We start from the raw sequence: 27,072 nt of genomic DNA, 5'->3' as shown, positions 1-27,072 counted from the left end.
CGGGTCGGCTGGGGTATTTATGCGGCGCCATGGTGGTGCCACTCCAGGGGGCGCCCAGCCGACCCGCCGAATGTTGCTAGGGTAAAAGTTTCTCCGACGGCTGTGCACGCGGCACGCACACACCTAACTGGAATGGATATGAGCAACACATCTCGAAGAACAACAGTTACAAAGGTGAGTAACCATCTTTTTGTATATCCTTTATAAATAGGATTACATCAAATAAATACCTGACCTCCTCGTCAATTTCTCCTAACAGAAACAACCTGTAGGCCTCTGAATTTTGGGCTAAAAGCAGGTAATGGGATATTTTGTGGAAATTAGTTCCAAAGGCTAATTGTGTTCTATAGAAAGCTTTCCTTCTTATCAGTTTTAAACTTGTTGCTAGATGTACATAATTTGTAAAGCATTGGAGATCTTTCATGTAAAAGGTGCTATTTAAAGGTAAAATATTATTACTCCCTCGATGTTTCATAGATCTATGGATCTGTGAATTCATAGGATCCTCCTGAGCTGTGGCACAGAGAGAAAATGCCATCCGTCCGTGCTAATCTCTGCTATAGCATACACAATGCTTGAGCCAAAGAAGCTGTTATTCAACCCACTTACCATCCCACTCATCAGTGATTTGTGAAATTCCTAGAATTGGAGGAAGCCACACTAAGGACTTAAAACGGCAGTCAAAAGCAAAAAGTGTGTTGTGATATATTTAGCAAATGATAATGCTAACCAGAGAAAAATAGAGAGAGCGGGTAGAGAACGAGGAGGAGGAGGTGAAAAATCCATTCATTCAGTGAGAAGTTATCCAGTATTTAGAGACATAAACAATCTTCCCTGAGTCTGAGCCAACTCAGATTCTGTTGTGTAACTGAATAACAAATATTGTGGCTGGAGATAGATGCAACCAAGTGTCTAGTCAGGGCCGCCCAGAGGATTCAGGGGGGCTGGGGCAAAGCAATTTCGGGGGCCCCTTCCATAAAAAAAAGTTGCAAAACTATAGAGTATTATATTCTCGTGGGGGCAAATTGCCCCACTTGCGCCCCGCCCCCCCCCCCCGGGTGGCCCTGTGTCCAATACTTACTCTGTGGCTGCCTCCACATGTAAACCCTACAGTAAGCTCTTGTGCTCTATGACAGCCCTGGGGTGCAGATCCTCGGCTGCTGTGAACTGGCTCAGCTCCACTGAAGTTATAGGATCTGCTGAAGTCAATGGAACTATGAGAATTTACACTAAGTGAAGATCTGCCCTAGATCTGTTTAGCTGGTCATTTGGTGGAGGAAGAAAAAGAGGGGCAGGAGATGTTTGCATGTACCTCACAGTTGTTAATTAAACTAGAAAGCCACCCAAAGCTGCAAAGTTTGTCTCCAGATACAAACATCCCCATAATTAAGGGTTCTTCACATCTGGATTTTAGTTTCACCTATTATATTAAAATGAGTATCAGGGGATGTTTGTATCTAGAGATTTTGGTCTAGCTCCATCTCTGAACTAAATAGCACAATAGAGAACAGAACGTATGACCTTACTACTTGAAACACTGGTCTCTATCATTTCAGCTACAGAAGAATCTCTGGTACAGTGAAGTAATAGGACTTATAGAGCATCCTGTTTGTAAGCCTGTTTCTAGGGTCAGCCAGCTACAAAAACTTGGGCAAGTCTCAAATTCCAGCCACTCACTGAAATGTTAAATGGGGCATAAACAGACCTGCCTGGAGGCATTAAACAACAATTTCCATTTTTCTCCTCCCACATCTCAGGCAGACTCATTGAGCTAGTCAGGCACAAGACTTACAAGGATTCTGCAGAGAAACTATAATGCAGGTTCCCTTGTTCCATGTGTGGAGCTGCCCCAAGTGTAAATTGGGTGGTCTTGTGCCAGAGCCTGTGTGTACTTGTCACCACTGTCTTCTATGTTATGTTCATGACATGCACTCAGAGAAGTTAGATAAAAAGATAAAGTACTCTTGCTGGAAGGTTACAACGTAACACAACTTTATTTCTTAGAATTCAGAAGAATAACACACAAGGAACGTCCCCCCCAAAAAAAGAGACAAAGCAGGCTACTCCCTAGTAGAGAGGCACAACTCACCTCACCTTACTCTGAGGTATCTTCAGACTGACTGCTGCTAGGCCCAGAGCCTAACCTGCAAGCAAGGTCAGGGGAAAAACCCCGTTTTGTAAAGGGACAGCCTACAATTGTAACACAGTTTTCAGAACACCACACACTACAGGATAGAATGTCAGGTGATTTAAGTTTCTGTGAAATATATAATCCTCTGTTGCCTTATCTGCAAATGGGCTAAAAACCATATAATTGCTGATGGCAAACAACGATTCTGCTTTAGTTCAATATTCCCATGCAGCGCAGAACAGCATCAGAGATACACATTGGAGATTGGAGTGAAGACTTTCACCCTAGCATGTATGTAGTTGTGGTTTCCCCATATAAAAGAGAAAACAAGGCTGACACTGTCATTGGAGCAAATCCCTTTAAATGTCTGTGTCATTCAAACAACGGTATGCCGAACTCCCAAGTTACTTCAGGTCAAACAATTCCATATTCTGTAATGGTTCACAGATCTGCTGAGGAGTTAGCTAATTCTATGCAAAATGCTAGGAAGAACTCGAAGCTTTCAAAGGTCTAGGGCAATTCTGTAAATTTTTTTGTGCTCTTCAGAAGCCAATTCTTGCAAACAAGCCCATTTCCCCTAAATTACCTCACACACAATAGCAGATGTTGCACAGCATGCTCTGGAAGAAAAATAAAAAAGTAATTTTCCCACTACTTTCCCATCTGATGGTAAGTAATATTTGTTTATTTTATTTTATTTTATTTTTGTGTGTGCTGAGATGAGTCAGAAAAAAGAGAAACTTTTCATCCCTTTAGAAGAGTGTCAGTATCAGCTTCTGCCATTCCTTCTGCAATTGATTAGCTTCTGGAAATTGGGGAGGGTGGGAGGTCAGGAGGGTTGACATTTTGCTGTTCAATACTGACACCTGCTGATTGCCCAGGAGCACCTTAATGGAGGTCTCAGAAAACACAAGTATCAGAGGGGTAGCCATGTTAGTCTGGATCTGTAAAAGCAGCAAAGAGTCCTGTGGCACCTTATAGACTAACAGACGTTTTGGAGCATGAGTTTTTGCATGCATCCGACGAAGTGGGTATTCACCCACGAAAGCTCATGCTCCAAAATGTCTGTCAGAAAACACTGTTCAGCCCTAGCAGCTGGCAGACAGATATGGTGATGTGAGTTGTGTCTAGAGCTGTCTAGAGGTGGGGTGGGGTGGGGGAGTTGAATAATGAGCATACTAAGTGCTTGATAAAAGCACAGAACTGACCTAAGCAAAGCCCCTGCAATCAGTGCTATATCTGTTTGCAACTCTGCATGCGCTGCATGTGTAAACCATATTGCATTGCTCCTCCAGACATTAGGGACCATAGCTGGAGGCCCTTACTCAGGCAAATCTCCCAGGACTGAGTAAGGACTTCAGGATTTGGCCCTGTGCAGAATGCACTATCACAAAGATAGCGGCTGGGAATTCAAACTTCTACAGAAAAACAAATGGTGAGACAGTGCACCTCAGCATCCACTGTAAACTGCTCTCGGTTGTTCAGAACTCACCCAGAATCGTTCCTATTACTGCCAGAACTTCCTCTTCCTCTCGCCTACTGCTGCTTCAACTTCTGTCACTGGGGCCAGAGGGAGATTGTTCAAATATTCAGCAGCTCTCTACTCCTCCCACCCTCCAGCAGCTGCTTCTCTCACTGGAGCCAGGCTGCTCTTGAATGGCTCTCCAGTTTCTCAATCCACCCCAAACCTGTCTTCCCTCTGGGGATGGGGAGATTTCCTGCAGCAGTTCTCTATTGGACAGTCTGTCCCTTCCCTTCAGACTCTTTTTGCCCCAAAGAGCATTAATGGTCTTCCTTTATCAGTTCCCTTGAGCACTAAAATGGAGACTCAACAGGAAGGAGAGCAGGTCATGACTCCCACTGAGGTCCCTCTTGCAGCAGGCCACAGAAAAGACTGAGAAGGGAGGGGGGACAGAAGCTGGGAATGGGTGACAGAGGGTGGATCACTTGATGATTACCTGTTCTGTTCATTCCCTTTGGGCACCTGGCATTGGCCACTGTAAGAAGACAGGACTGGGCTAGGTGAACCTTTGGTCAGACCCAGTATGGCCATTCTCATGAGACTATCGCGGGTCAGAATGAGAGTTGGTGATGAAAGTCTGCCTGGCAGCACACGTCTTAGAGTGAATCTGGTGAATTTGCATCTCAGATTTCCTTGTGTTTCAATGAGTCAAGCAATTGTCTTTTTATTATTAGTAATTGGTGATTTTCTGTTTCTTATTTGAGGAATTTCCAGTCACTAGGTTTACAGTTATTTTGAGAGGAAAATAGACACATTTTTTAGACTAAAAAACCCCAAACCTACTTTTTTTTGCACACACTCTTTAAAGTAAAACTTGAGTTGATGGCAGTAGATTTACACAGTGAGCAGAATTTGGCCTAAAGTTCAAGTGTGGAGTCTAATTTTTCTTGATTTTAAGTATCAAAATGTCAATGTGGCTGTTTTCACAAGAGTCAGCAAAGCCTTGTTGAATCTTGATAGACAGTAATTTGCATGAGCCTAAATACACATTTCTGTTTAAATTACATGACTGTAACATATGAATGGAAGCCTGAGACTCATCTCCACTGACCTTAAAAACCTCCTGGAGCTGATTTAATGATGAATTGAAGCAGAGTTATTCAGCATTTTCTAAGAGGTGGGCAAAATGAAATGGTGCACAAAAGTAAGCCAATTATCTCGATTTTCTCATAAAAATAGTGTGACATATGAATGTGACTTCCCCATTTCTAAGCAATGCAACAACCCATTCTCCTAGTTTTGTGCTCTCAACAGGTAGGGTCTTGGCTGTTATGTGCAGGTACAGAGATCAGAATCTGGTAGTTGAGATCCACCACATATATCTAACAGAAAAAGATTTCCCTATTTTTACATGAGTGCAAGCTCTACTAACAACAATTCTGGCTGTTGTTGACAAATCAGCCATCCCCAATAATGAGCTGACATCTAGATCGGGGTAGGCAACCTATGGCATGCATGCCGAAGGCGGCACGTGAGCTGATTTTCAGTGGCACTCACAGTGCCCGGGTCCTAATTTTAAATGAAGCTTCTTAAACATTTTAAAAACCTGATTTACTTTACATACAACAATAGTTTAGTTATATATAATAGGCTTATAGAAAGAGACCTTCAAAAATGTTAAAATATATTACTGGCACATGAAATCTTCAATTAGAATGAATAAATAAAGACTCGGCACACCACTTCTGAAAGGTTGCCGACCCCTGATCTAGATCTAAGAGTGGTTTTAGTTTTCACTGTGGACTTGTATTCTCTGGGGACTTAACTCAGGGCTTGGCTTCACGTACAGTGCTACAGCGGCACAGGTGTATTGGTGCAACTGTAGCACTTTAGTGAAGACCTGTAGACTTTAGTGAAGTTTCTCCCATCGGTGTAGTTAATTCATCTCCTCAAGAGGCAGTAGCCATGCTGAGGGGAGAAACCTTCCTGTTGACATAATGCTGTCTATATGGGGGTTAGGTTGGGATAACTACATCACTCAGGGGTGTGGATTTTTCACTCTCCTGAGCAATGTAGCTATGCTGATACAGGTCTGTAGTGTAGACCTGGCCTTAGTCACAGCCACAGATGCCCCCTTAACATGCTCTGTGTTCACACAGCCACACGCCTCTGTCAGTGTTACACTGCTTGATTGCCACCACCCCTGAGCTGTGGAGCAGGATCAGAGGTAGCTGTTAATGCTATTAATCCCGAGGTAACAGAAGTAAAGACTTGTAGCCACAGGTACTCACAACAATTGAGACATGATGGTCCTCCAATTCCTTCCCTTAGGCCTTCTGATTGGACATGGATAGGGCCCTACCAATTTCATGGCCATGAAAAATACATCATGGACTGTGAAATCTGGTCTCCCCCCATGAAATCTGGTCTTTTGTGCGCTTTTACCTTCTTCTGTACAGTTTTCACTGGGGAGACCAGCATTTCTCAAATTGGGAGGCCTGACCCAAAAGGGAATTACAGGGGGGTTGCAAGGTTATTTTAGGGGGGTCACGGCACTTCTGCGCTGTTTTCAGAGCCGGGCGGCCGGAGAGCGGTGGCTGTTGGCTGGGTGCCCAGCTCTGAAGGCAGCGCCCCACCAGCCGCAGCACAGAAGTAAGCCTGCTAGTACCATACCATGCCACCCTTACTTCTGCACTGCTGCTGGTGGCAGCACTGCCTTCAGAGCTAGGATCCCAGCCAGAAGCCGCTGCTCTCCAGCTCCCCAGTTCTGAAGGCAACATGGCTACCAGCAACGGCACAGAAGTAAGGGTAGCAGTGTGGCCAAGCACGGCGGCATGGTGCGGGGGACCTTGATGGACCACCGAAGCCGCAGTACCAACGGACCCTCCACAGGCGTGCCTGCGGGAGGTCCACTGGAGCCGCCTGCTGCCCTCCAGGCAACGGGCAGAGCACCCGCCGCGGCATGCCGCTCCAAGCACGTGCTTTGTGTGCTGGGGCCTGGAGCCACCCCTGGCAGTACTGCAAAACCCCCTACAATAACTTTGTGACCCCTCCACAGCTCCTTTTTGGGTCAGGTTCTCTACAATGACAACACCATGAAATTTCAGATTTAAATAGGTGAAATAATGAAATTTATGGTTTTTAAAATCCTATGATCGTGAAATTGACCAAAATGGACTATGAATCTGGTAGACATGGACTATCAATCTGCCTCCATTTAGCTCCCTCCTCCTCCTCCTCTCTGCTCAGCTTCTTGCTTGCAGTTTTTCTTGCTTCACACATCCCCAGTGTTTGATACAGCAGATCAATGCCCACTAACAAGCCACATATTGGCATGCAGCCACTTGGCCACACAATCAAGTTGGCAGACACATTGTCCCACAACACCCTGCCTGAGATTGAAGAATGTGTTGTGCTGCTATGAATTTTGGGATATGTGCCCAGGTTGCTGCATAGCTTGTCCTGGCCAGATACAGCACCAGTGAGGATGCAGGGCAGGACAGCACAGTAATCAGGGCTGGCTCTAGGCACCAGCATCACAAGCATGTGCTTGGGGCAGCACTTTTCAAGGGGTGGCACTACAGGTTTGTTTGTTTGTTTGTTTGTTTTCTTTTTTGCTTTGACAGTGGCACTCTGGACTTTTTTTTTTTTTTGCTTGGGGCGGTAAAAAACTTGGAGCTGGCCCTTACAGTAATGTGGTTGTATTATCACAGGGTAGGCTACCATGGGTTGATGTACCCTGTGGTTGCTTACCCCATGATTAACATGCAGTGTAGACATAGATTGTCCATTCTCTCTCTTCTGACTCTACATTCTATATTCAGATCTATTTATTTCTCACTTTTGTTCTTGAGATTTTCACAAACACTTCATCCCAGTTCTTCTTAACCTAGCCTTATAGATTCATAGTCCTTTATATTTCATTTCCAACAGCGTTGCTTACATTCTTAGGTCTAAAGAACAGGAGTCCTTGTGGCACCTTAGAGACTAACAAATTTATTTGAGCATAAGCTTTCGTGGGCTACAGCCCACTTCATCGGATGAATAGAATGGAACATACAGTAAGAAGATATTTATACATACAGAGAACATAACATTCTTAGGTCTGTCCTTTGTTGCCAGGATGCATAGCCACTCTCTCTCACCACCCCTGGCTTATAATTGTGTAGAACCAGGGTATGACTCCAGACTGCTGTTCTCCTGAACACTAAGCTGAAGGAGCAACTGCTTTGCTAAACTGAGGCAACTCTTAGCTCCCCTGTGTGTTAAGGTATGTGGCCATAGGCTGTAGGTACCAAGGCATGCTGCCCCTTTTTAAAGGAGCAATAAGCTATGCTGCAGGCAGAGTGCATTGCCCCAGGCCTCCCTAAGTTATCTTGGCCTGTGTCAGCAAGATGCCTTAAGAAGAACTCTTTACAGAGCTAGGACTGCTCCATTTTCCTTCTGCCTCCACCCTGTGCAGCTCAGTATAGTAAGGAGAGGATTTTGCTTTAATTGAAATTCCTGTCATCAGTCCAGATAACCTGAACAAAGATATTGACATGAAAAAAAGCAATCAAGAGCACATCTTTAAAATGCCAGTTTGCCTGTGACAAGCATGAAATGCAGTCACTACAAATCAAGATCTAAACCCTATTGTATATCACACAGCTGGTCTTTGCCCCTCTCCCACCCCTCACTACAAGTTCTAATGCTTGCACATTTTTGTTTTCCCTTTGACATTCTTCTCATACTGTGTTCACAGCAAGTCTGAGAATAGCTGGGTTTTGATTAAGCTCTTGCAAACCTCAGAGAAAGCTCAAACCCTGAACAGTGTACTTTATCTTGGATTTCTGCCCTTGAAAGAAAACAGTTAGAAAATTTGTATAAGTAGTTTTTCTGGTATTTTTTTCCTATTTAACTCATTCAGATAAAGTGTGCTATGCACTTTTTCCCAAGTAGATGCTTGACCTTAGTGTTACATGTATTTACATTGCATCTGAAGATAAACCTCTGTGATTTTGTAAGAGTCCATGAAGGAGAAGCAAGAGATGCAGATGCCCTCTCCTGCCACAATCCACCTATAGCAGTGTTTCCTAAACTTGGGATATTGCTTGTGTAGGGAAAGCCCCTGGCGGGCCGGGCTGGTTTGTTTACCTGCTGCATCTGCTGCTCCAGGCCAATGGGAGCTGCTGGAAGTGGCGGCCAGTACGTCCCTCAGCCTGCGTCGCCTCCAGCAGCTCGCATTGGCCTGGAGCAGTGAACTGCGGCCAGTGGGAGCCGCAATCAGCCGAACCTCCGGACGCGGCAGGTAAACAAACCGATCCAGCCTGCCAGGGCTTTCCCTACACAAGCTGAGTCCCAAGTTTGGGAAACACCGACCTATAGTATATACTCTAAAGACAAGCACTAAAATTTCTAAAGTTTTAAAACCACATAAAGTCAAACTCATCCCTAGTGTGATTGCCTTGAAACTCATCTAGCGTTACCTCATGGGTGAATTTGGCTCCGAGAAATGGTGGCATCCCCCAGACTAGCTAAGCATCTCTCTCTAGTAGTCACTCAGCAATATTTATTTTGCATTATAAGGTGATCTCGCCTATCCGTACACATTTAAATTGCATGTCTGCATGCTACTCCCACTAGGGTGACCAGATGTCCCGATTTTATAAGGGCAGTCCTGATTTTGGGGTCTTTTTCTTATATAGGCTCCTATTACCTCCCACACCTTGTCCCAATTTTTCACACTTGCTGTCTGGTCACCCTAACTCAGTGCATGAACCCAGTACCGGTCCTGTGTTTTCTATCACTCCACTGCATCCCAGCTTTAGCTTTTTGTTATGGCAAAATCACTTACATAACACTGCTCAGTGGGAATACTGGCACTTTCAGGCAACTGACTCAGTAATGATATAGAGTTGCTTGTAAGCCTGAGCCAGGAGCTCAAACATTATGGTGATGGGAAGCACTATAAAACAGGGCAGATTTCCAGATTACTTAACTCATTCTTGGATGGCAATGGAAGTTGTACAGAAGGGGATCTATTTTGAACTTCTGTAATTATTGTTTATTTTAATAGGCTTTTTTTTCTTTCATAGCACTTTTTTATAATAAATCAGCAGATTCAAAGAGAAGCACACACAAAGGCAAACCGCCATGGGGTCTGTCTCTCTTTGCAAGATTCTATCAGTGAAGTGCCTTTCTGTCTAGTCTAACTTACATCCCTCTTTTTATCAGATAGACTTGAACCATGAAGTTTGTGTCCAGATCTGAACTGGACACAAATGTTCATGAAGGTGCAGATATGGGATTATAGCTCAGACCCTTCAAGTTAACTTTGCCCCATAAAGTTCTGATCCAGATTGAGGCTTTCACAGATTTTAGGGTTTCACATCTAGCATTTTGGCTGTGTCCATTTCTATTATATAGCAGAGATTTAAAAACTATCCAGTTCATGTCTTTCACTTTCCTTCTTCAGGGAAAATATTGACTTCCTACATTTCATTGAGATCTAGGGGCGGCTCCAGGCCCCTGCACGCCAAGCGCATGCATGGTGCGGCATGCCGTGAGGGCGCTCTACCGGTTGTCAGGAGGGCGGCAGGTGACTCCGGTGGACCTCCCGCAGGCGTGCCTATGGAGGGTCCGCTGGTACCGCGACTTCGGTGGTCCACCAAAGCCGCGGAACCAGCGGCCCCTCTGCAGGCACGCTTGCAGGAGATCCACCGGAGCCGCCTGCCGCCCTCCTGGCAACTGGCAGAGCCCCCCTTGCGGCATGCCGCCCTGCTTGGGGCGGCGAAATGTCTAGAGCCGCCCCTGTTCAGATCTAGTCTGTGTGGCCTACATTTCCAGAAGTGACTACCGATTTCAGGTGCCTCAATTTTGGGTGCCCAATTTGATATGCTTTAAAGGAAATGGATTATTAGAAAGTGCTGAGCACCCACACTCGAAAAATCAGAGCCTTTTAATGGTTAACGCATTTTAGTTCTGTCTTTGTAATGTATCCATCACCAGGGAATCTAGCATCTAAAGTTGTGTTATACACATTGGTTTCACTTAGTTTGGGGTTAGAAGAATGTTTTCTTTGGTTTCAGTTTGCATGGGTTCATGCAGCCTGAGTTTTGCTTTGGGGATTAGTTGAATCTTTGGACTCTTAAAATGAAGCTCATTGGATACCAGTTTTTCCTATTTGTGTAATACAATTACAGTCTTTTCACCATAAATTGACCAAAGTTCACAAATAAGGTTCTCAAACCTCAGAAAGCACCTAATCTGTATTTGAAGTTTGTAATAACTGAAATCAGCTGTCACCACTCAAAAAAGAGATCTTGGAGTCACTGTGGATAATTCTCTGAAAACATCTGCTCAGTGTGCAGCAGCAGTTAAAAAAGCTAACAGAATGTCAGGAGCCATTAGAATACTATAAATAATACAATAAATATCATAATGTCACTAAATAAATCCATGGTAAACCCACAACTTGAATAGTGCGGGGAGGGATAGCTCAGTGGTTTGAGCATTAGCCTGCTAAACCCAGGGTTGTGAGTTCATTCCTTAAGGGGGCCATTTAGGGAACTGGCATTAAAAAAAAAAAAAAAAAGTATCTAGGGATTGGTCCTGCTTTGAGCAGGAGGTTGGACTAGATGATCTCCTGAGGTCCCTTCCAGCCCTGATATTCTAAAATCAAACAAGTACATAGCCAATATTCATAACTTTGAATACAAAAATGATACATGCATACAAATAGGATGAATAAATTCAGTAGATCATAACCTTTGCCAAGATATGTTACATGACATATCTAGCATAAAACATATTCCATTTATGTCATATTTACCCCAAACTAAGTGAACCCATGCAAATTGAAACCACAACTTGAATAGTGCATGCAGTTCTGGCTTCCCCATCACAAAGGAAATAAATTAGAGTTGGAAAGGGTAGAGAAAAGAGCAACAAAAATTATTAAGGAAATGAAACAGCTTCCTGAGACATTGCACCCCATAATGCTTTGTAGAAATATGCTTCTGAGTGTAAATCATCTCTGACCTCATGTTCACTGCCTCATTGCCTGATCTTATATCTGATGTTCCAAGAAAGAGGAAAGGGAATGGCAAGTATTCTGCCTTTGTAGCTGGCAGAACAAGACCAGAGGAACACAAAAGAGAGAAATATCTAGATAAGAATGATGTGGCCTATTTGTTACTAAGGGAAGTAATGTAACTTTCTTGTAGATAGCTGTTTGGAGGGGCTTGCCACCACTCTTCCTCAGGCCTTCTACTGCCACCTTCACCAGTAATTCAAATCTGACAGAAGTTCCGCAGACACAAATTTTCCAGTGGATTACATTGCTTCTCTAGGGGATTTAAACAGCTACCCAGTTATTAAACCTAAGCACATATCACTGCTGCGGGTCAACTATTAAAGTTCAGCAACGAAGCTGTGCTCTTTGTTCAGTGAATCTTTGGGTATGGCTACGCTTACAGCTGTACAGCACTGGGAGTTACAGCAGTCTTCGTACAGCTGTGTAGGGAAAGCGCTGCAGTGTGGCCACACTGACAGCTACCAGCGCTGCTAAGGTGGCACAATTTGCAGCGCTGTTGGGATGGTGCATTGTTGGCAGCTATCCCAGCGTTCAAGGGCTGCAATGTGCTTTCAAAACAGGGGGTGGGGTGGAGTGTGACAGGGACGGGGGGAGACAGAGAGAGTGATTTGTTGGAGCTGACACTGTTCTCAGCTCCCTGCCTTGCAAGTTCTAAGGACTGGAAGATACACAGCAACAACCTTCAATCATTTTAAAAGTTTTGACCCTTCCCCACCCCTCTCTTATACACAAATGCAATTATGCACTCCTAAATAGCCTTAGAACCACATAGCAGCTGCTCAACACGGACTCCCCCCCCCTCTCTCCTCAACAAAACAGCTGTAAACATTCCAAGCAATTCCCCTGCTCCGCTCTCTCGCTTGCTGGAGCAAAGAGGAGCTGTGTTGTTTTTTTAGATAAGTAGCTCTGGGGACTCGTAGTTCAGCCATCTTCCGGTTTGTTTGGACAGGAATTCGGGATACCTCTTAATACCCGAGGCCAATAAAAGTGTTTTGGTGGCCACACTTGGGGTATGGCTACACTTGGAAATGGCAGCGCTGGAGTTACAGCTGTGTTCGTACAGCTCTGTAGGAACAGCGCTGCAGTGTGGCCACACTGACAGCTACCAGCGCTGCAGTGTGGCCACACTGAAGCTACCACGCTACAGTGTGGCCACATTTGCAGCAGTGGCAGCGCTGTTGGGAGTGGTGCATTGCAGGAGCTATCCCACAGAGCACCTCATCCCATTTTGGCACTGTGGTTGTGGGAAGGGGACAGAAGGGAGCGGGTCATTCCGCTCCTGTCCCAACGCCCGGTGTGCATCGCTCCAGTAGTTTGGTGCCATTGTGAATCTGCAGCAGGTTTCTGTTAGAAATGGAGCCCGAGCTGCTGAGGACTTTGCTGATAATGTCGCCAACATATCACGTTTGGCAGTTGAGCTATCCCTTCAGCTCCAAAGTGACAGTGAGGAGTCCGACGATGATATAGATTCGCCTGACGCGTGTGACACTAAATTGCTTGGGTAGTAACAGACGTGCTCAGCACCGTGGAACGCCGCCTTTGGGCTCGGGAAACAAGCACTGATGGTGGGATCACATCGTCCTACAAGTCTGGTGAGGAGCAGTGGCTGCAAACTTTCAGATGAGAAAAGCCACTTCATGGGACTGTGTGCTGAGCTTGCCCAACCCTGCCGTGCAAGAACACAAGATTGAGAGCTGCCCTGTCAGTGGAGAAGCGGGCGGCATTGCAGTCTGGAAGATGGCAACTCCAGACAGCTACTGATCGCTCGCGAACCAGTTTGGAGTGGAGAAGTCAACCGTTGGAATAGTGTTGATGCAAGTTTGCAGGGCATTAATCGCATCCTGCTAAGAAAAACCGGACTCTGGGGAACGTGCAGGACATTCTGGATGCTTTGCACAAATGGTTTCCCTAACTGTGAAAGAGGCGATAGATGACCATATCTATTCTGGCACACCCACCAGGCATCCAAATACATTAATCAGAAGGGTATTTCTCTATGGTTCTCCAGGCACTTGTGATCACCGTGGCGTTTCACTGACATTTACACAGGCTGGCCTGGAAAGGTGCATGGTGCATCATCTTTCGGAACACTGGCCTGTTCAGGAACTGCAGGCAGGGACACTTTTCCCAGACCGGAAGATCACAGTAGGGACGCTGAAATCCATTGTGATCCTTGGAGACCCCGCTTAACTTATGCCCTTGGCTCATAACCGAATACAGGGAAGCTTGACAAGAGTCAAGGAATGGTTCAACTACAGGCTGAGCCGGTGCAGAATGACTGTGGAATGTGCTTTTGCCGTTTAAAGGGGCGCTGGGGCTGTCTTTATGGGAAGCTAGACTTGGGGAAGCAGCATCCCGCGGTTATATCCGCAGCTGTATTCCTCAAATATTGTGAAGGGAAGGGTGAAACATTCAGTGACGAATGGACCTCTGAGGTTCAACGCCTGGAGCGAATTTGCACAACCTGAGAGCAGGGCTACTAGGGTAAGGGTCGTAGTTCTCAGGGTGGTAGTGAACGTACAGGTTGGGGGCGAGCTGGTGGTGGTAAGACAGGATGCTGGAGAAGGGAGTTTGAGCAAACAGTGGGCACAAGGAAGAAGCTTGGATGGGGGTGGTTAGCACGGTATTGATCTGCCTGCATGGCTACTAGTGACTGCATACAGTCCGTTTGCGCGCCAGGAGCTTATTCAGCTGCTTTGTGCTTTTCTTCTTAAGCCAATTCCTTTCCTGCTTTCTATTTCCCTCCACTGGTGCATTTTCTCTCTCCAGTCCTGCAGCCCTTACTCTCTCTGCATATGATTCATAACTGCTTCACCAAAACTTTTCTTTTTTTGCCTCCTCCTCAAGTTATGTAGTCTCACATTGACTGTGTTAGGGCCAAGAGATTCAAGGACACTTAAAAAAAACAGAAATAGAAACATTTTATACAAGAGGCTGCATGGTTTATAATCACAGTGAAGGAGTTGTAGACTATTTGTAGCATCATTTACACATAGCAAACGTAGCACAGAGAGCCACACAGCAGCAAAGACATGGTGAGTAATGGGGACTGAGTCATTAATGAATCCATGTTCTGCCACGACTCACCTGGAAAGGTAGCTGCTGAGTCAGGGTCACTGGGGTTTCTGTGCATTGGGAAAGCAGAGAGCAGCTGGAGGAAGTGCACTGATAACACCCCCAATTGCCCAGCAGTTACTCCGAATCAATGTTCTGCTGCGACTCCCTGAGAAGGGGAGCTGCCTGAGTCAGGGACTCACTGGGGTTTCTTGCATTGGGGAAGCAGAAAGCAGCTGGGGAAAGTGCACTGAACAGTACTCTACATTTCCACAGATTTTCCTTCCAGATATATCCTGCTCCGCGTCACCTGGAAGAGCGGGAGGGTCTTCTCCACATGTGGATTCGCCTGGTCCCCATGCAGCTTGCCTGTGTGCTAGCAATGGCCCCCCCCCACGCAACAGTGGCGCGGACAGCGTTAGCCTGACTGGACAAGACCATGGTACTCTCCTATAAACTTGCGCAAGCACATTGCCCACGCTCTGGCTGAAACTTTGCAGAGATTACAGAGGCCGATTACCGTGACGTGATAGACCAAATCAATGGGCTATTCCACATCTAGGCATGCAGCATGCAGACAGCCAATAACCCCCGCCCCCAAACAATTTCCCTCCTTAAAAAAAAAGCTGCTTACTGGGAACTACGCTTCTCGCTTCTTCTTCACCAACAAGTTCCAGCTGCTGCGACTGGCTAGCTTCCTCCTGGCTTGAGAAGAGCTCCTGGCTGCATGCCTCCTGGGACTCCGGGGTGTCTCCCACCACCCCAGTACCCTCACTATCGGGTTCCTCCACAACCTCCCCCCTGTCCTCTCTCGGCTCTGAACTGTCCATCATGGTCCTCAGATTTGCAGTGGGGTCACACCCAAGTATCGCATCCAGCTCATTGTAAAAAATGGCAGGTCGTGGGGGCAGCACCTGCGCGCCAGTTTCCCTCATGGGCTTTGCAATAGGCACTCCGCAGCTCCTTTACTTTAACGCTGCACTGCAGCGCGTCCCGTTTGTGGCCCCTTTGCAGCGTGGACTTTGATATCTGCCCATAGGTATCATAATTTCTACGGCTGGAGCGCAGCTATGACTGCACAGCTTCCTCACCCCAAACACTGATGAGGTCCTGCAGCTCGCCATTGCTCCATGCTGGGGCTCGTTTGGGGGGTGGAGGCATGGTCAGTGATTGATTGATTGATTGATTGCACTCCACACATGGCTGAGCAAACAGGAAGGAGACTTCTAAAATTCCCGGGGCATTTAAAGGGCAAGTCACCTGAGCCCAGGGCAGTGGAGTGTGAAACGATGAGCAGAGTGGCCGAAAAGGTATGCTGGGATACCTCCTAATACCCTGGAGGCCAATAACCATGCTTTTGGTGTCCACACCTGATGAGCAGCACTGCATCACCAGTGCTGGAATTACTACACCCCAAGCAGACCAGGTGTAGAGCCAGCACTGCAGCCAGGGAGTTGCAGAGCTGGCTGGGCTTTCCAAGTGTATACACAGAGTGAGTTGCAGTGCTGTAACCCCATCACCAGCGCTGCAACTCTCCAGTGTAGCCAAGCCCTTGATGAGCAGCGCTGCATCACCAGCACTGCAATTGTTACACCCCAAGCAGACCAGGTGTACAGCCAGCGCTGCAGCCAGGAAGTTGCAGCGCTGGCTGTGCCATGCAAATGTGGACACAGAGTAAGTTGCAACGCTGTAACCCCATCGCCAGTGCTGCAACTCTCCAGTGTAGCCATACCGTTAGTGTTGTGCTAGTTACAATGCACAGCAGTGGGAACATCTTTATTTACAGATCATTACAGAGACAAGCTCTGCAATAACAAGCAGAAATATTTGTTTTTCCTGAGGTGTTTTCACAGTATTTGGTCAAGTAAAAATTATGCAGATGCCTGCTGGGTGGAATATGAAAGAGAAAAGAAACAAAACAGGGCAAAGGAAATGCTGAGGGAAAGAGAGAGAGAGAGAAAGGCACAAGAGGCAAACTGCTGAGTTGATAGCACCAAGAGGAATACACAGAGAAAGATCCAGCAAAACAGCTCTTCAAATAACAATTTCACTTTTGAGAATTGTAAATGTTAACAGGGCACCCCCTGCCCATTGCCCTTCTACCCCTGGAGCCCAGGTGGAAGTGCAGGCACTGGTGTAGCCCACCCATTGTATGCTTTCTGGGGACTCCCTGGCATGCGGGAATCTCCAGCATGGGAGATGCAGATTGTCTCTGCTCCCTTTGCACTTCCTGAGCTCTGGTGTCATGAAGCAGCTTTAACGCCCTGTCATAAACAGATAGTTAAGGGTTAATGTCTCTTTCACCTGTAAAGGGTTAAGAAGCTCAGTAAACCTGGCTGACACCTGACCAGAGGACCAATAGGGGGACAAGATACTTTCAAATCTTGGTGGAGGGAAGTCTTTATTTGTGCTTTTTGTTTTGTTCATTGTTCGCTCTTGGGACTAAGAGGGACCAGACGTACATCTAGGCTCTCCAAAATCTTTCTGAATCAGTCTTTCATGTTTCAAAATTGTAAGTAATAGCCAGGCAAGGTGGATTAGTTTATGTTTGTTTTCTCAACTTGTAAATGTTTCTTTTTGCTGGAAGGATTTTTACCTCTATTTGCTGGAACTTTGAATCTAAGGCTGGGGGGGTCCCTATTGTCTCTATGAATCTGAGTACCCTCTAAAGCATTTTCCATCCTGATTTTACAGAGATAATTTTTACTTTTTTCTTTCTTTGATTAAAAGCTTTCTTTTTAAGAATCTGATTGATTTTCCTTGTTTTAAGATCCAAGGGGATTGGGTCTGAACTCACCAGGGACTGGTGGGGGGAAAGGAGGGGGAATGGTTAATTCCTCTTTGTTTTAAGATCCAAGGAGTTTAAATCTGTGTTCACCAGGGAATTGGTGAAGTCCCTCAAGACAGCCCAGGGAGGGGAGAGTTTTGGGGGGGACAGGTAGTGCCCCAGACACTGAAATTTCTGGGTGGTGGCAGTGTTACCAGATCTACGCTAGTAATTAAGCTTAGAAGTGTTCATGCAGGTCCCCACTTTTGTACTCTAAAGTTCAAAGTGGGGGAAAAAAGCTTGACACGCCCACACAATCCCAGCAGGGGAGTCCCCAGGTGATGTAGCGTCAGTGTAGGGGTTTTTACAAGACAGCTCTGTATCTGTGTATCTGGAAATAGTTAATGGATAAGGTGCCGGTAGATGGTGTTCAGGAATATGTAGTGTAGTTTCTGGATTTTGTAGGACCAATAAACCTTTTTCTTGGGCACTGCAAATGATTTTCTTTGAGCAGCTCTTTATGTTGGCTCTTAACAAAGGGTGTATTATAGGCACAGCTTGGGGTGAGGGAGTATGGCCACAGCGCCATTGTATTCTGGCAATCCCAAGCTGCTAGACTGGTCCTTTGGGGGCTGTTGCAGCCTGGCACAACTTAGAGCAGCTTTGAGACTGCTCTAAGTTGTGCTGGAGGCCAAACCAAATCTCAGTTGGCCCACCATCAGGTAGGGGTGTATGTGTGTCTGTGTGTGTCTGCCTCAGCTGTATAGGATGTGTGTGTGTGTATCCTCAGCTGTGTAGGGGGTGTGCGTGAGTGCCTCAGCTATGTAGGGTGCTGCACAACTCTCTCAGCACTGACTGCTATGCTGGGAAGATTAGGGTCATAGCCACATTTTGGCTGCCTCATGAGTGGGTGCACAAAGGTGTGGATAAGGGTATCCCTTGGTCTTCACACCACCATTGTACATGCACACAAGAGAAGCTACGTCTCTTTTCGAAACCCAGGAATACTGGATATTCGCCAGGTGAGTGATTGGTTTAAGTCCCAATCATTTTATTTCATTGAATGTTATATTAACTTTATCCTGTGCATACACCTTGATGTGATATCAGCAGTATATCAGTTCTGTTTGCCTTCAGAACTGCTTTCTGCTCCTTATTCTCTACCCTTCCCTTTTCAAGATTATTTCCTTTTTGCTATTCTCTTCACTCACCCAGCCCTATGCAATTGTTGCTTTTCTCTAGGAGACACCCAAAGTGTAGGTAGGAACTACTTTTTTTTGTACAAGAGATAGAGTGGGCTTATCCTAAATGGTAGAGAATTTACAACAAGAACAATACAGAGCTACTAATTAATTACATATACACAGACAAGTCCAATGACACTTTTGAAATTACATGACACTTCCCATTTAGAAGAGGACACTTGACTCTCACTCTTATAAATATGACCTAAGGAAGGACTCAGGGTGGAGTATGGGAAATGTTAGAGAAGGTCAGTGAGGTAATATCTTTTACTGGACCAACTTGTGTTGGTAAGAGAGACAAGCACCAACAGAATTTGGTCCAATAAAAGACATTACTTCACTCACTTTGTCTCTCTAATATCCTGGAATCAACACGGCTACAACACTGCATATGGGAAATGTTGTCTCTTTAATTTTCTTCTGTTTGCAGTAGTAATTTATTTATGATAGAAGTGCTCAGTCTTTGCTGCCTGGTCCCTTGCATGCCATAGCCCCTTTTAGATGTTTTAGTGATCTGACGTGGTCCAAGAAATTTTACACTGACTTATCCCATGTAGCATGCCTACAGCTAAGTTGGAATCCAAATTTCCAACTCTTATCCCAGTTTCAGTGTCACTCTAGAGGTGACACAAAAAGGCATTGCTTGACAGATATCTCCTTATTCAGAACTGAGCAGCTAGATTACTTATCAGGGTAAGATGAGCCCACCATACCATCTCTGCACAAGAATAACTGCATTGTTTTTTTAATAGGGCTTTGTGTTATGAGATGCTGCTTATAGACTTCAAGGAACTGCACAGGATAGGTTCACTCAGTTATTCTGCATTTGCTAAACCCATATAGTACCAGCTCTATACATTCTTCAGAGCAGGAGTTGCTTGTTATACTATAATTTAATAGCTGTCCTGAGTCTGGAGCCTGGGCTCCTGTGATGAAGCTAGAGCCTGGACTCGTATGCTGCTTGAATCTCTCATTGTCTGCAAGATTACAGTAAAGATTATTTGGTAATTATCTTTTGTGGTTCTTTCATTCTAAAGGCAGAGAACATCACATGTGAATGACACCTTTGTATACATGTTTTTATTACATTTTTAATGGAAACAAAACCCCACCCCACAATACTGCAGACTTCCCAACAGTCTCAAATTTTGCAAGACTGTCCTGCTTTGACCCACAAACCCCCATCCAGGTTGAAGCAGAACATTTCTGGTATTCAGAGTGGCCCAGAGGTTTGGCCCATCCACCTCTCCATAGATTGGTGTGTGCAGTCCAGTTGGCAACTTGAAGGGTTGGGAGGTGTCCGCCATTGACTTCTGCCAGATGACTCGTACTTAAAAGTTGAGCACCTGTGTGATGTTTGCAGGGAGCTTTTAGGGATGATTTAAGAGCGTGTGACCTACAGTATTTTCTTTTTAGGTGTAAGAGCTTCAGTGTCTCACCCTTAATTGCATGTATTCAGGGGCGCTGGAACATTTTTTTAGTGGGGGTGCTGAGAGCTATTGATTCCAACTGTAAACCATGTATATACTGGAAACCACTTCAAGCCAGGGGGTGCAGCAGCACCCCCAGTTCCAGTACAGATGCATGTGGGCCCTGGGGAGAGTCCAGAGGCCACCCCTTCATTTAGGGGGATGCGGCAAACTGTACAAGCAGACCAGGCAAGAGCCCTGAGCAGGGGCAGGGGCAGCAGGAGCTGGGGGAAGCCAGTCAGCCCCTCTCCATGAAGAATCCCACGTAGGGCGAGGGGGAGAGAGGGAACCCCCCCGACTAGGGCAGAGCTGCTGCCCGAAGCACCCCTTCTCCAGCCTGGGGGGAAAGCACACAAGCCTCTCAGCGCATGCGCGGAGGAGATGGGCCGGGGGCGCCAGAGAGGGGGACCCTCGCACGTGACGGGGGTTCTCTTAAAGGGCCAGGAGGCGGATCCGACGCTCCCTACGCGGAGGGTCCGGGTTCTCTCTAGCGCTGCGGCTACTGCGCCTCCCCCCTGCTCCCCGCCTGTGCCCTCGCGCTGGGTTAGGGGGCAGCAGCGAGCCGCCAGCGGCGGGCCTGTGGCGGCGGGCCGGCGCTGTGCGCCGCTTCCGCAGGTACCGGGCGGCCGGGCGGCCCCTGCCTAACCGGAAAGCGGTGAGGGAGCCGGGACATGGCCGCTGCCTGCTACTGTCTCCCGCCGCAGCCGCATGGCCCTGCCCGGGGGAGCCGAGGCCTAAGCCCGCTCCGCGGCCGGACGCCGCCTCCCAGCGCGGGGCCGGGGCCCTTCAGCGAGGGTCTGCCCGGGGGGTCGATCCGCTCGGGGCTCTGTGTGGGGTCTGGGGACCGGGCGCAGTTGGTCGGTGTTTGGGGGTTGGGCTCCACTGAGGGGCTGCAGGATTGGGCCAGGCACTGGGTGCAGAGCTGGGGTGGTGCACTGGGCTTGGGGTTATTGTGAGGAGTTGTTTGGGGGGGGGGGATTTTTCAGTTAGTGGTTTTGGGGGGGGTTGTATTGGGGGCAGATCTTATTTGAGGGGAATTAGCTTTTAATTTCTGGTTTTGGGGAGCTGCACTGAGTCAGAGATTTTGGGGGGGCTTGATTATTTTTTTTAGGTGCTCCAGAGCAACCTGGGCTGTGTGAAATGACTAGGTGATTTTAGCCCATTTGGGGGGCTTGGATTTATTGTAGTAAATTCTGAAGGAGGGTTGCACTTGATTTATATTTTGCATTCCCTCCCTACACACACTAGGTGGATTTCTTAGGTTTGGAGGGCTGGATTGGTTTTGGTGGCTTACAGTTTTGGGGGGACAGTTGCAGTTTGCATTTTGGGGGTGTTGCTCTCGCAAGGCCAAGAGTGGGTTGCGGTGGGTGGACTCTGAATTTTTTCCCCCCAGTGTGGGTAAATTTTTCTCCAGCGGCGCTGATGCCAGAACAAGGCCCCAGAATGAACGGTTTCTCTCTGGGCGAGCTGTGCTGGCTGTTCTGCTGCCCACCTTGCCCTAGCCGCATTGCTGCCAAGTTGGCTTTCTTGCCCCCGGAGCCCACATATACAGTGTTACAGCCTGAGCAGCAGCAAGAGGCTGGGGCTGCAGCAGCAGGGTCTGGGACCCCAACAGGAACGGGCAGCTGCAGTCTGCACTTGAGTGAGCGGGCGGACTGGCAGTATTCACAGCGGGAGTTGGATGCCGTAGAGGTTTTCTTTTCTCGCACATCTCGGGATAACAGGCTGGGGTGCATGTTTGTGCGCTGTGCCCCTGCCAGCCGGTATACACTGCTCTTCTCGCATGGCAATGCTGTGGATCTGGGCCAGATGTGCAGCTTCTACATCGGCCTTGGCTCTCGCATCAACTGCAACGTCTTCTCCTACGACTACTCTGGCTACGGGGTGAGCTCAGGCAAGCCCTCTGAGAAAAACCTGTATGCAGACATAGATGCAGCCTGGCAGGCGCTCAGGACAAGGTAAATTGGTGTTGGGGACAAGGTACCAGAGCATGGCTCTTGGGCTGCTAAGGAATATGGGTATTTCTGCATACAGCTCTCACCCTGTTAAACTCAACATCTGTATAATTACCCTGCTAAGAGGTGGGAGGAAAAAGTCTGTATACACTTCTTAACCTGGTAAGAAGTGTCTATTGTTTTTTTTTTTGTTTTTTTTTTTGTGGCCCTTCGTGGGCACCAGCAATAGTCACGTGAGGAACTGCATGGCTTGGATTGATAATGAGATTTTGCTTATTGGGTCATCTCTATATGTGGGATTCAGTCATTAGTAGCCAACAACTGATGTAGCCACACCACTGCCTACCTCCATTGATGAAGGAAGCTGTAATGTGCACTGGTTGAGCTTATCCCATCTTGACACCAGGTTGAGCTCAGTGGCTGCAAATCACAACTCTTTCTATGATTGGGGTTTGCACTGGTGCACTTATAACATTTGTTGGCCAGCAGTGGCAGAATTGGGGCTAGTTCCACGTGTAGACAAAGTTTGGGTATCAAGTTTGAATGTAGATCAGGTTAGTGATGTCCAAAAAAAAGTAACCGTCTGATGGGAATTAGAGGTTGGGAGCCCCCATGTTCCATGGAAATTCTATAACATAGGCCTTCCTCTTTAGCGGTAGGGCAGGAGAGGAGAAGACAACTCAGAGCTGAATTCCCTGCCTGTCAGCCTGAGGTCTTGCATCCTCCCAGAGCAACCTGGCCAGTGTGAAATGAGTAGGTGATTTCAGCTGATTTCTGGGGGCAGGTGTCCACCTCACAAACCATCACCAGAATTGCTAGTAATTGAATCTCCCTGTTTGCAGATGGAGCATCCAGAGATTAAATAGGCGTGAAGTCCAAACTATCCTCTTGCCTCTGGCAGTGACCTGTCTAGGTCAAGTTTAAAGCATGCTGCTGGGTGGGAAAGTAGGTGTAGGAAAGCTTACTCTTTCGCTGTATATACTGTACCTGTTGTTTTGTGGGTTAACTGAGTTGCGTTTCCAGGGTTCTCGGACAACTCTTGAGAATACTGAAACTGCTTGAAAAATTGAGTTAGTTAATTTGTAAAGAACTACCTAGAGCATGCGATGTTGCCTCGTGTAATGAAAGAAAGGATCAAATGTGTTGTAAAATACTTAGGCACATGGGCCTTGGCTACACTGGTGCTTTACAGCGCTGCAACTTTCTCGCTCAGGAGTGTGAAAAAACACACCCCTGAGTGCAGCAAGTTACAGCGCTGCAAAGTGCTAGTGTAAACAGTGCCCTAGCCCTGGGAGTGTGGCTCCCAGCGCTGCAAGCTAATCCCCCTGGGGAGGTGGAGTACCTGCATTGCTGGGAGAGCTCTCTCCCAGTGCTGGTGCTGCGACCACATTCGCACTTCAAAGCGCTGCTGCTTGCTCCTGCGGCAATGCAGTACGGCTGCAAGTGTAGCCATACCCATGGTGGATAAAATCTAAGGGAGGAGAAGTGCTATAGAAGAGCCAAGTGTTAAGGTGACTGTGATTTGTTTTCCCCTCTCTAGCCCCACCTTTAATATTCTCTAAATCAAGCTTGGAAAAGTGCCATGAAAATTTACCAATCTAGGAACGCATTCTCTTTGTCCATTCTTCTAGATTGCAAGACTAAATAATTAACTTGCCACTCAAATGATTTGCTTCAAGTGAATAGAATTTTACAAGACTGATCTAAACCTGTTTTGTGGCTTTATTTTACTCACAGGTAAAAGTGCTGCTTTCTTTCTTTATTTACTAAGGCAGACAAGGTGATACTTCCTCAGTGAAGGAGAATGCTCCTTGTTGTGTTTTTGTATGTTCCAATTCTTAACATTACAGTAACAGATTTAGACTTTATAATTGTCATGGCTCTCAGGAGTCAAAATAAATGTTATAATCAATGAAGTGGGTGCCTTATTGACACACATTGATTCTGGCCATGGAGATTTACATGATTCTGTCAGAGATATGTATACTTAAATGTGTGTGCTTGTGTGTACTGCTGGTGAGGAGGAAGTTTTCATTAGTAAATGTATGTATTGATGATGCCAGCTAAGGGATCAGTTGCTACAGAATGTAAGCTTTTATCTTTTTAAAAAATCTCTGGCTTCCTAGTAGTAAAGAAAATCTTTTAAATATGAACCAGCACAAAATTGTCTTCCTGAGCCTGCAGACATTTCCTCATATATTTTCTAAGCAGCATATCAAAATTAACAAGATTCTGCTCAGTTTCACAGCCACTATTCAGAATTTTGAGCAGCATTACAACTGAGACACAATATCTGTAAGTGCTTTCATTATAAAAATGCAAGCCTGACCCATAATATGTTAAAATACATGTGTTCTACTTGAACACTATACCATTACAGTAATATTTAAGGCTCATTTGGACCTGGTTTTGTGTCAGTAAAACTGCTCCAGTGGAATCTGTGTATGCTTTGATTTCCACCTTAAAGTCACTATACTTAGACATAATGTAATGAAGTACAATGCTAAATTAAGTCATATCCTGAAATACATTGAAAAGTGCCTCTTGCAAACGAGGCCACAGGAAGCATTTAGGTGTCCCTATAGGTTCTTCTGAGTTCACCAAAGACACCCTTAGAATCTTCACCTTGAAATGTTACAGAACTGGAAGAGTCGTTTGTTGCCTGTGACTGCCAGTGTTGGTGACATCCAAGAAAGTTTTCAGGATGTCTCTAATTAGCCTGAAAGGATAGACATGGAACCCAATGATTATTTTGATAATAAAACCAAACATTTTTGCTGAATAACCTAGGCCTCTGCCTGGCTGCAAGAGCGGAATGTTTAGTACATTTCTGAATTTTACTCAATTTTAGTTTCACAGTTCCTCTGTAAAGTACTACTAATTTTAGTAAAGTTAATACTGATTTTATCAATAAGCATTTAATATTATCATCAGTAGTCAGGCAAGAGTGGCATTAATTCTTAATTGGGAGTGTGCGGGAACGGTTTTCTTTACTCCTATGTGTTTGTACCATGCTCATTGAACTGTTGAATGTGTGTACAACAAATTTATATTAACAAATTGTATTTTAATATTTTGTTTGTAATAGGCAATGGATTGAAAATAAACCATATGAAAAGTAGTTTTAATGTGTTCACTAGCCACTATTTGTAAATATACAGGAGTTCCTGTAGTGAATGTTGCAACTGTGCACATCGAGGTTCCCAACTGTATAATAATTTGAATATTAATGGGCCTGATCTTGGAACACAAACTTGTCAATTCTCAAAGTGATAACTGGGAATTCTTAAGTAATCTATAGATCAGGCTACATAAGCACCTCAACTTTTTATTAATTCTTTACTCCATATGTGAACTAGAACAGTGTTTCTCAAACTGGGTTCTATGACTCTCGGGGTCTGTGAGGGTATCTCGGGGGTCTGCAGGCCCCACTGATCAACTCCTCCCCCTCCCTCCCAGTGCTCCCTACCTGCCTTGGTTCTGCACGGCTCCTGGAAGCTTCTGCCAGGTCCTGTGGAATCTAGGCACATGGATGGCCAGGGAGGCTCCATGTGCTCCCCATGCCTGAGTGCCGGCTCTGCAGCTCCAATTGGCTGTGAACCGCGACCAATGGGAGCAGAAGGGGTGGCACCTGCGGGTATGAGCGCAGCATGCGGAGCCTCACTGGCTGCCCATGTGCCATGGGGCTGCAGGGACCTGGCAGCTGCTTCCCCAAACCTACTTCCACACCCCAACCCTCTGCCCCAGCCCAGAGTCCCCTCCCACCCACAAGCTGTCTCCCGGAGCCTGCACCCCCTGAACCCTCAGCCCTGAGCCTGCTTCTGCACTTCAAACCCCACATCCCCGGCACCACCCCAGAGAACACACCCTGAGCTAGAGCCCTCACCCCTCCCCTGCACCCCAACCCCCTGCCCCAGCCTGAATCCCCTTTCTGTATCCCAGTCCACTTATCCCTGGCCCCATCCCAGAGCCTGCACTCCCAGTCGGAGCCCTCAGCCCCCTCTGGCACCCTTACCCTAGCTGGAGCCCCCTCCAGTACCCCAACTGCCTGCCCCAGCCTAGAGCCTGCACCTCCAGCTGAGGCCCTCACCCCCCTCCCGCATCCAAACACCCTTCCGGAGCCCACACCCTTGCCATGAGCCCTCTCCTGCACCCCAACGCCTCATCCCTGGCCCCACCCCAGAGCCTATATCCCCAGCCATAGCCCTCACCACCCCCCCCCCCACCCCCCCCCCCACTCAAACACCCTTCCGCAGCCCAGTGAAAGTGAGTGAGGATGGGGGAGTGAGTGACAGAGGGAGGGGGATAGAAAGAGCAGGAGGAGGGGTTTTGGAGAACAGTCGGGGCAGGGGTGGGGCAAAGGAGTGGGTCCCCACATTTTTTTTAATCAAAAGGGTGGGCCTCGGTTTGCTAAAGTTTGAGAACCACTGAACTAGAAGATATATTAATCTCTTTTTTTTTTAAATATAAAAAGGTCTAACCTCTGAGCTGGAGGTAAGCAAAATACACCATACCCTCACTAGAACGCAGGATTTGGGATCCATGCACGGTACCATGTTAAAGCAGGGACCGTGTTATAGCGGGGACTACGTTAAAATGATTTGCAATTAAAGTAATTAAATTTGAGGTCCATGGCTGTGACTGCGTTATATGTGAATTTGCGCTATATAGACACGCGTTCTAGCGAGAGTCCGGTGTATGGTGGATAAAAATTACAAATTGGATTTTTTTTAATTTAAATTAAATGCAGGTTTTTAAAAATCTGTTTAAAATTAAATTAGACATTAGACAACCTATGTTAGATTATAATGTTAAGACTATTAAAATAATAACATTAAGCAGTACATGTTTGTTGCTGAAGCTTTAAAGAAAGTCAAAGCACTGAACTTTTGGAAGTCGGTGGTAAGCGCCTC

General features: G+C 46.5%; 1 protein-coding gene and 1 long non-coding RNA gene across 2 annotated transcripts in view; both read left to right on the top strand.

The window, feature by feature from the left end:
• Positions 1 to 20,970: 20,970 nt before the first annotated feature.
• Positions 20,971 to 27,072, top strand: part of ABHD17C (abhydrolase domain containing 17C, depalmitoylase) — a 56,815-nt gene continuing 50,713 nt past the window's right edge. The window contains exon 1 of the mRNA XM_032771881.2: positions 20,971 to 22,162. Coding sequence (XP_032627772.1) covers positions 21,627 to 22,162 — 536 coding nt within the window. The 5' untranslated portion in view covers positions 20,971 to 21,626. The remainder of the gene's footprint in view (positions 22,163 to 27,072) is intronic.
• On the top strand, positions 23,497 to 25,280 carry LOC142047332 (uncharacterized). Its single transcript, XR_012656567.1, has 2 exons — positions 23,497 to 23,896; positions 24,800 to 25,280. It is a non-coding gene; the product is annotated as an uncharacterized LOC142047332 (long non-coding RNA).

Source organism: Chelonoidis abingdonii, chromosome 9 (assembly GCF_003597395.2).
Source record: "Chelonoidis abingdonii isolate Lonesome George chromosome 9, CheloAbing_2.0, whole genome shotgun sequence".
Lineage (NCBI taxonomy): Eukaryota > Metazoa > Chordata > Testudines > Testudinidae > Chelonoidis > Chelonoidis abingdonii.
The sequence above is the reverse complement of the archived record's forward strand: the minus strand, read 5'-3'. Positions and strand labels throughout refer to the sequence as shown.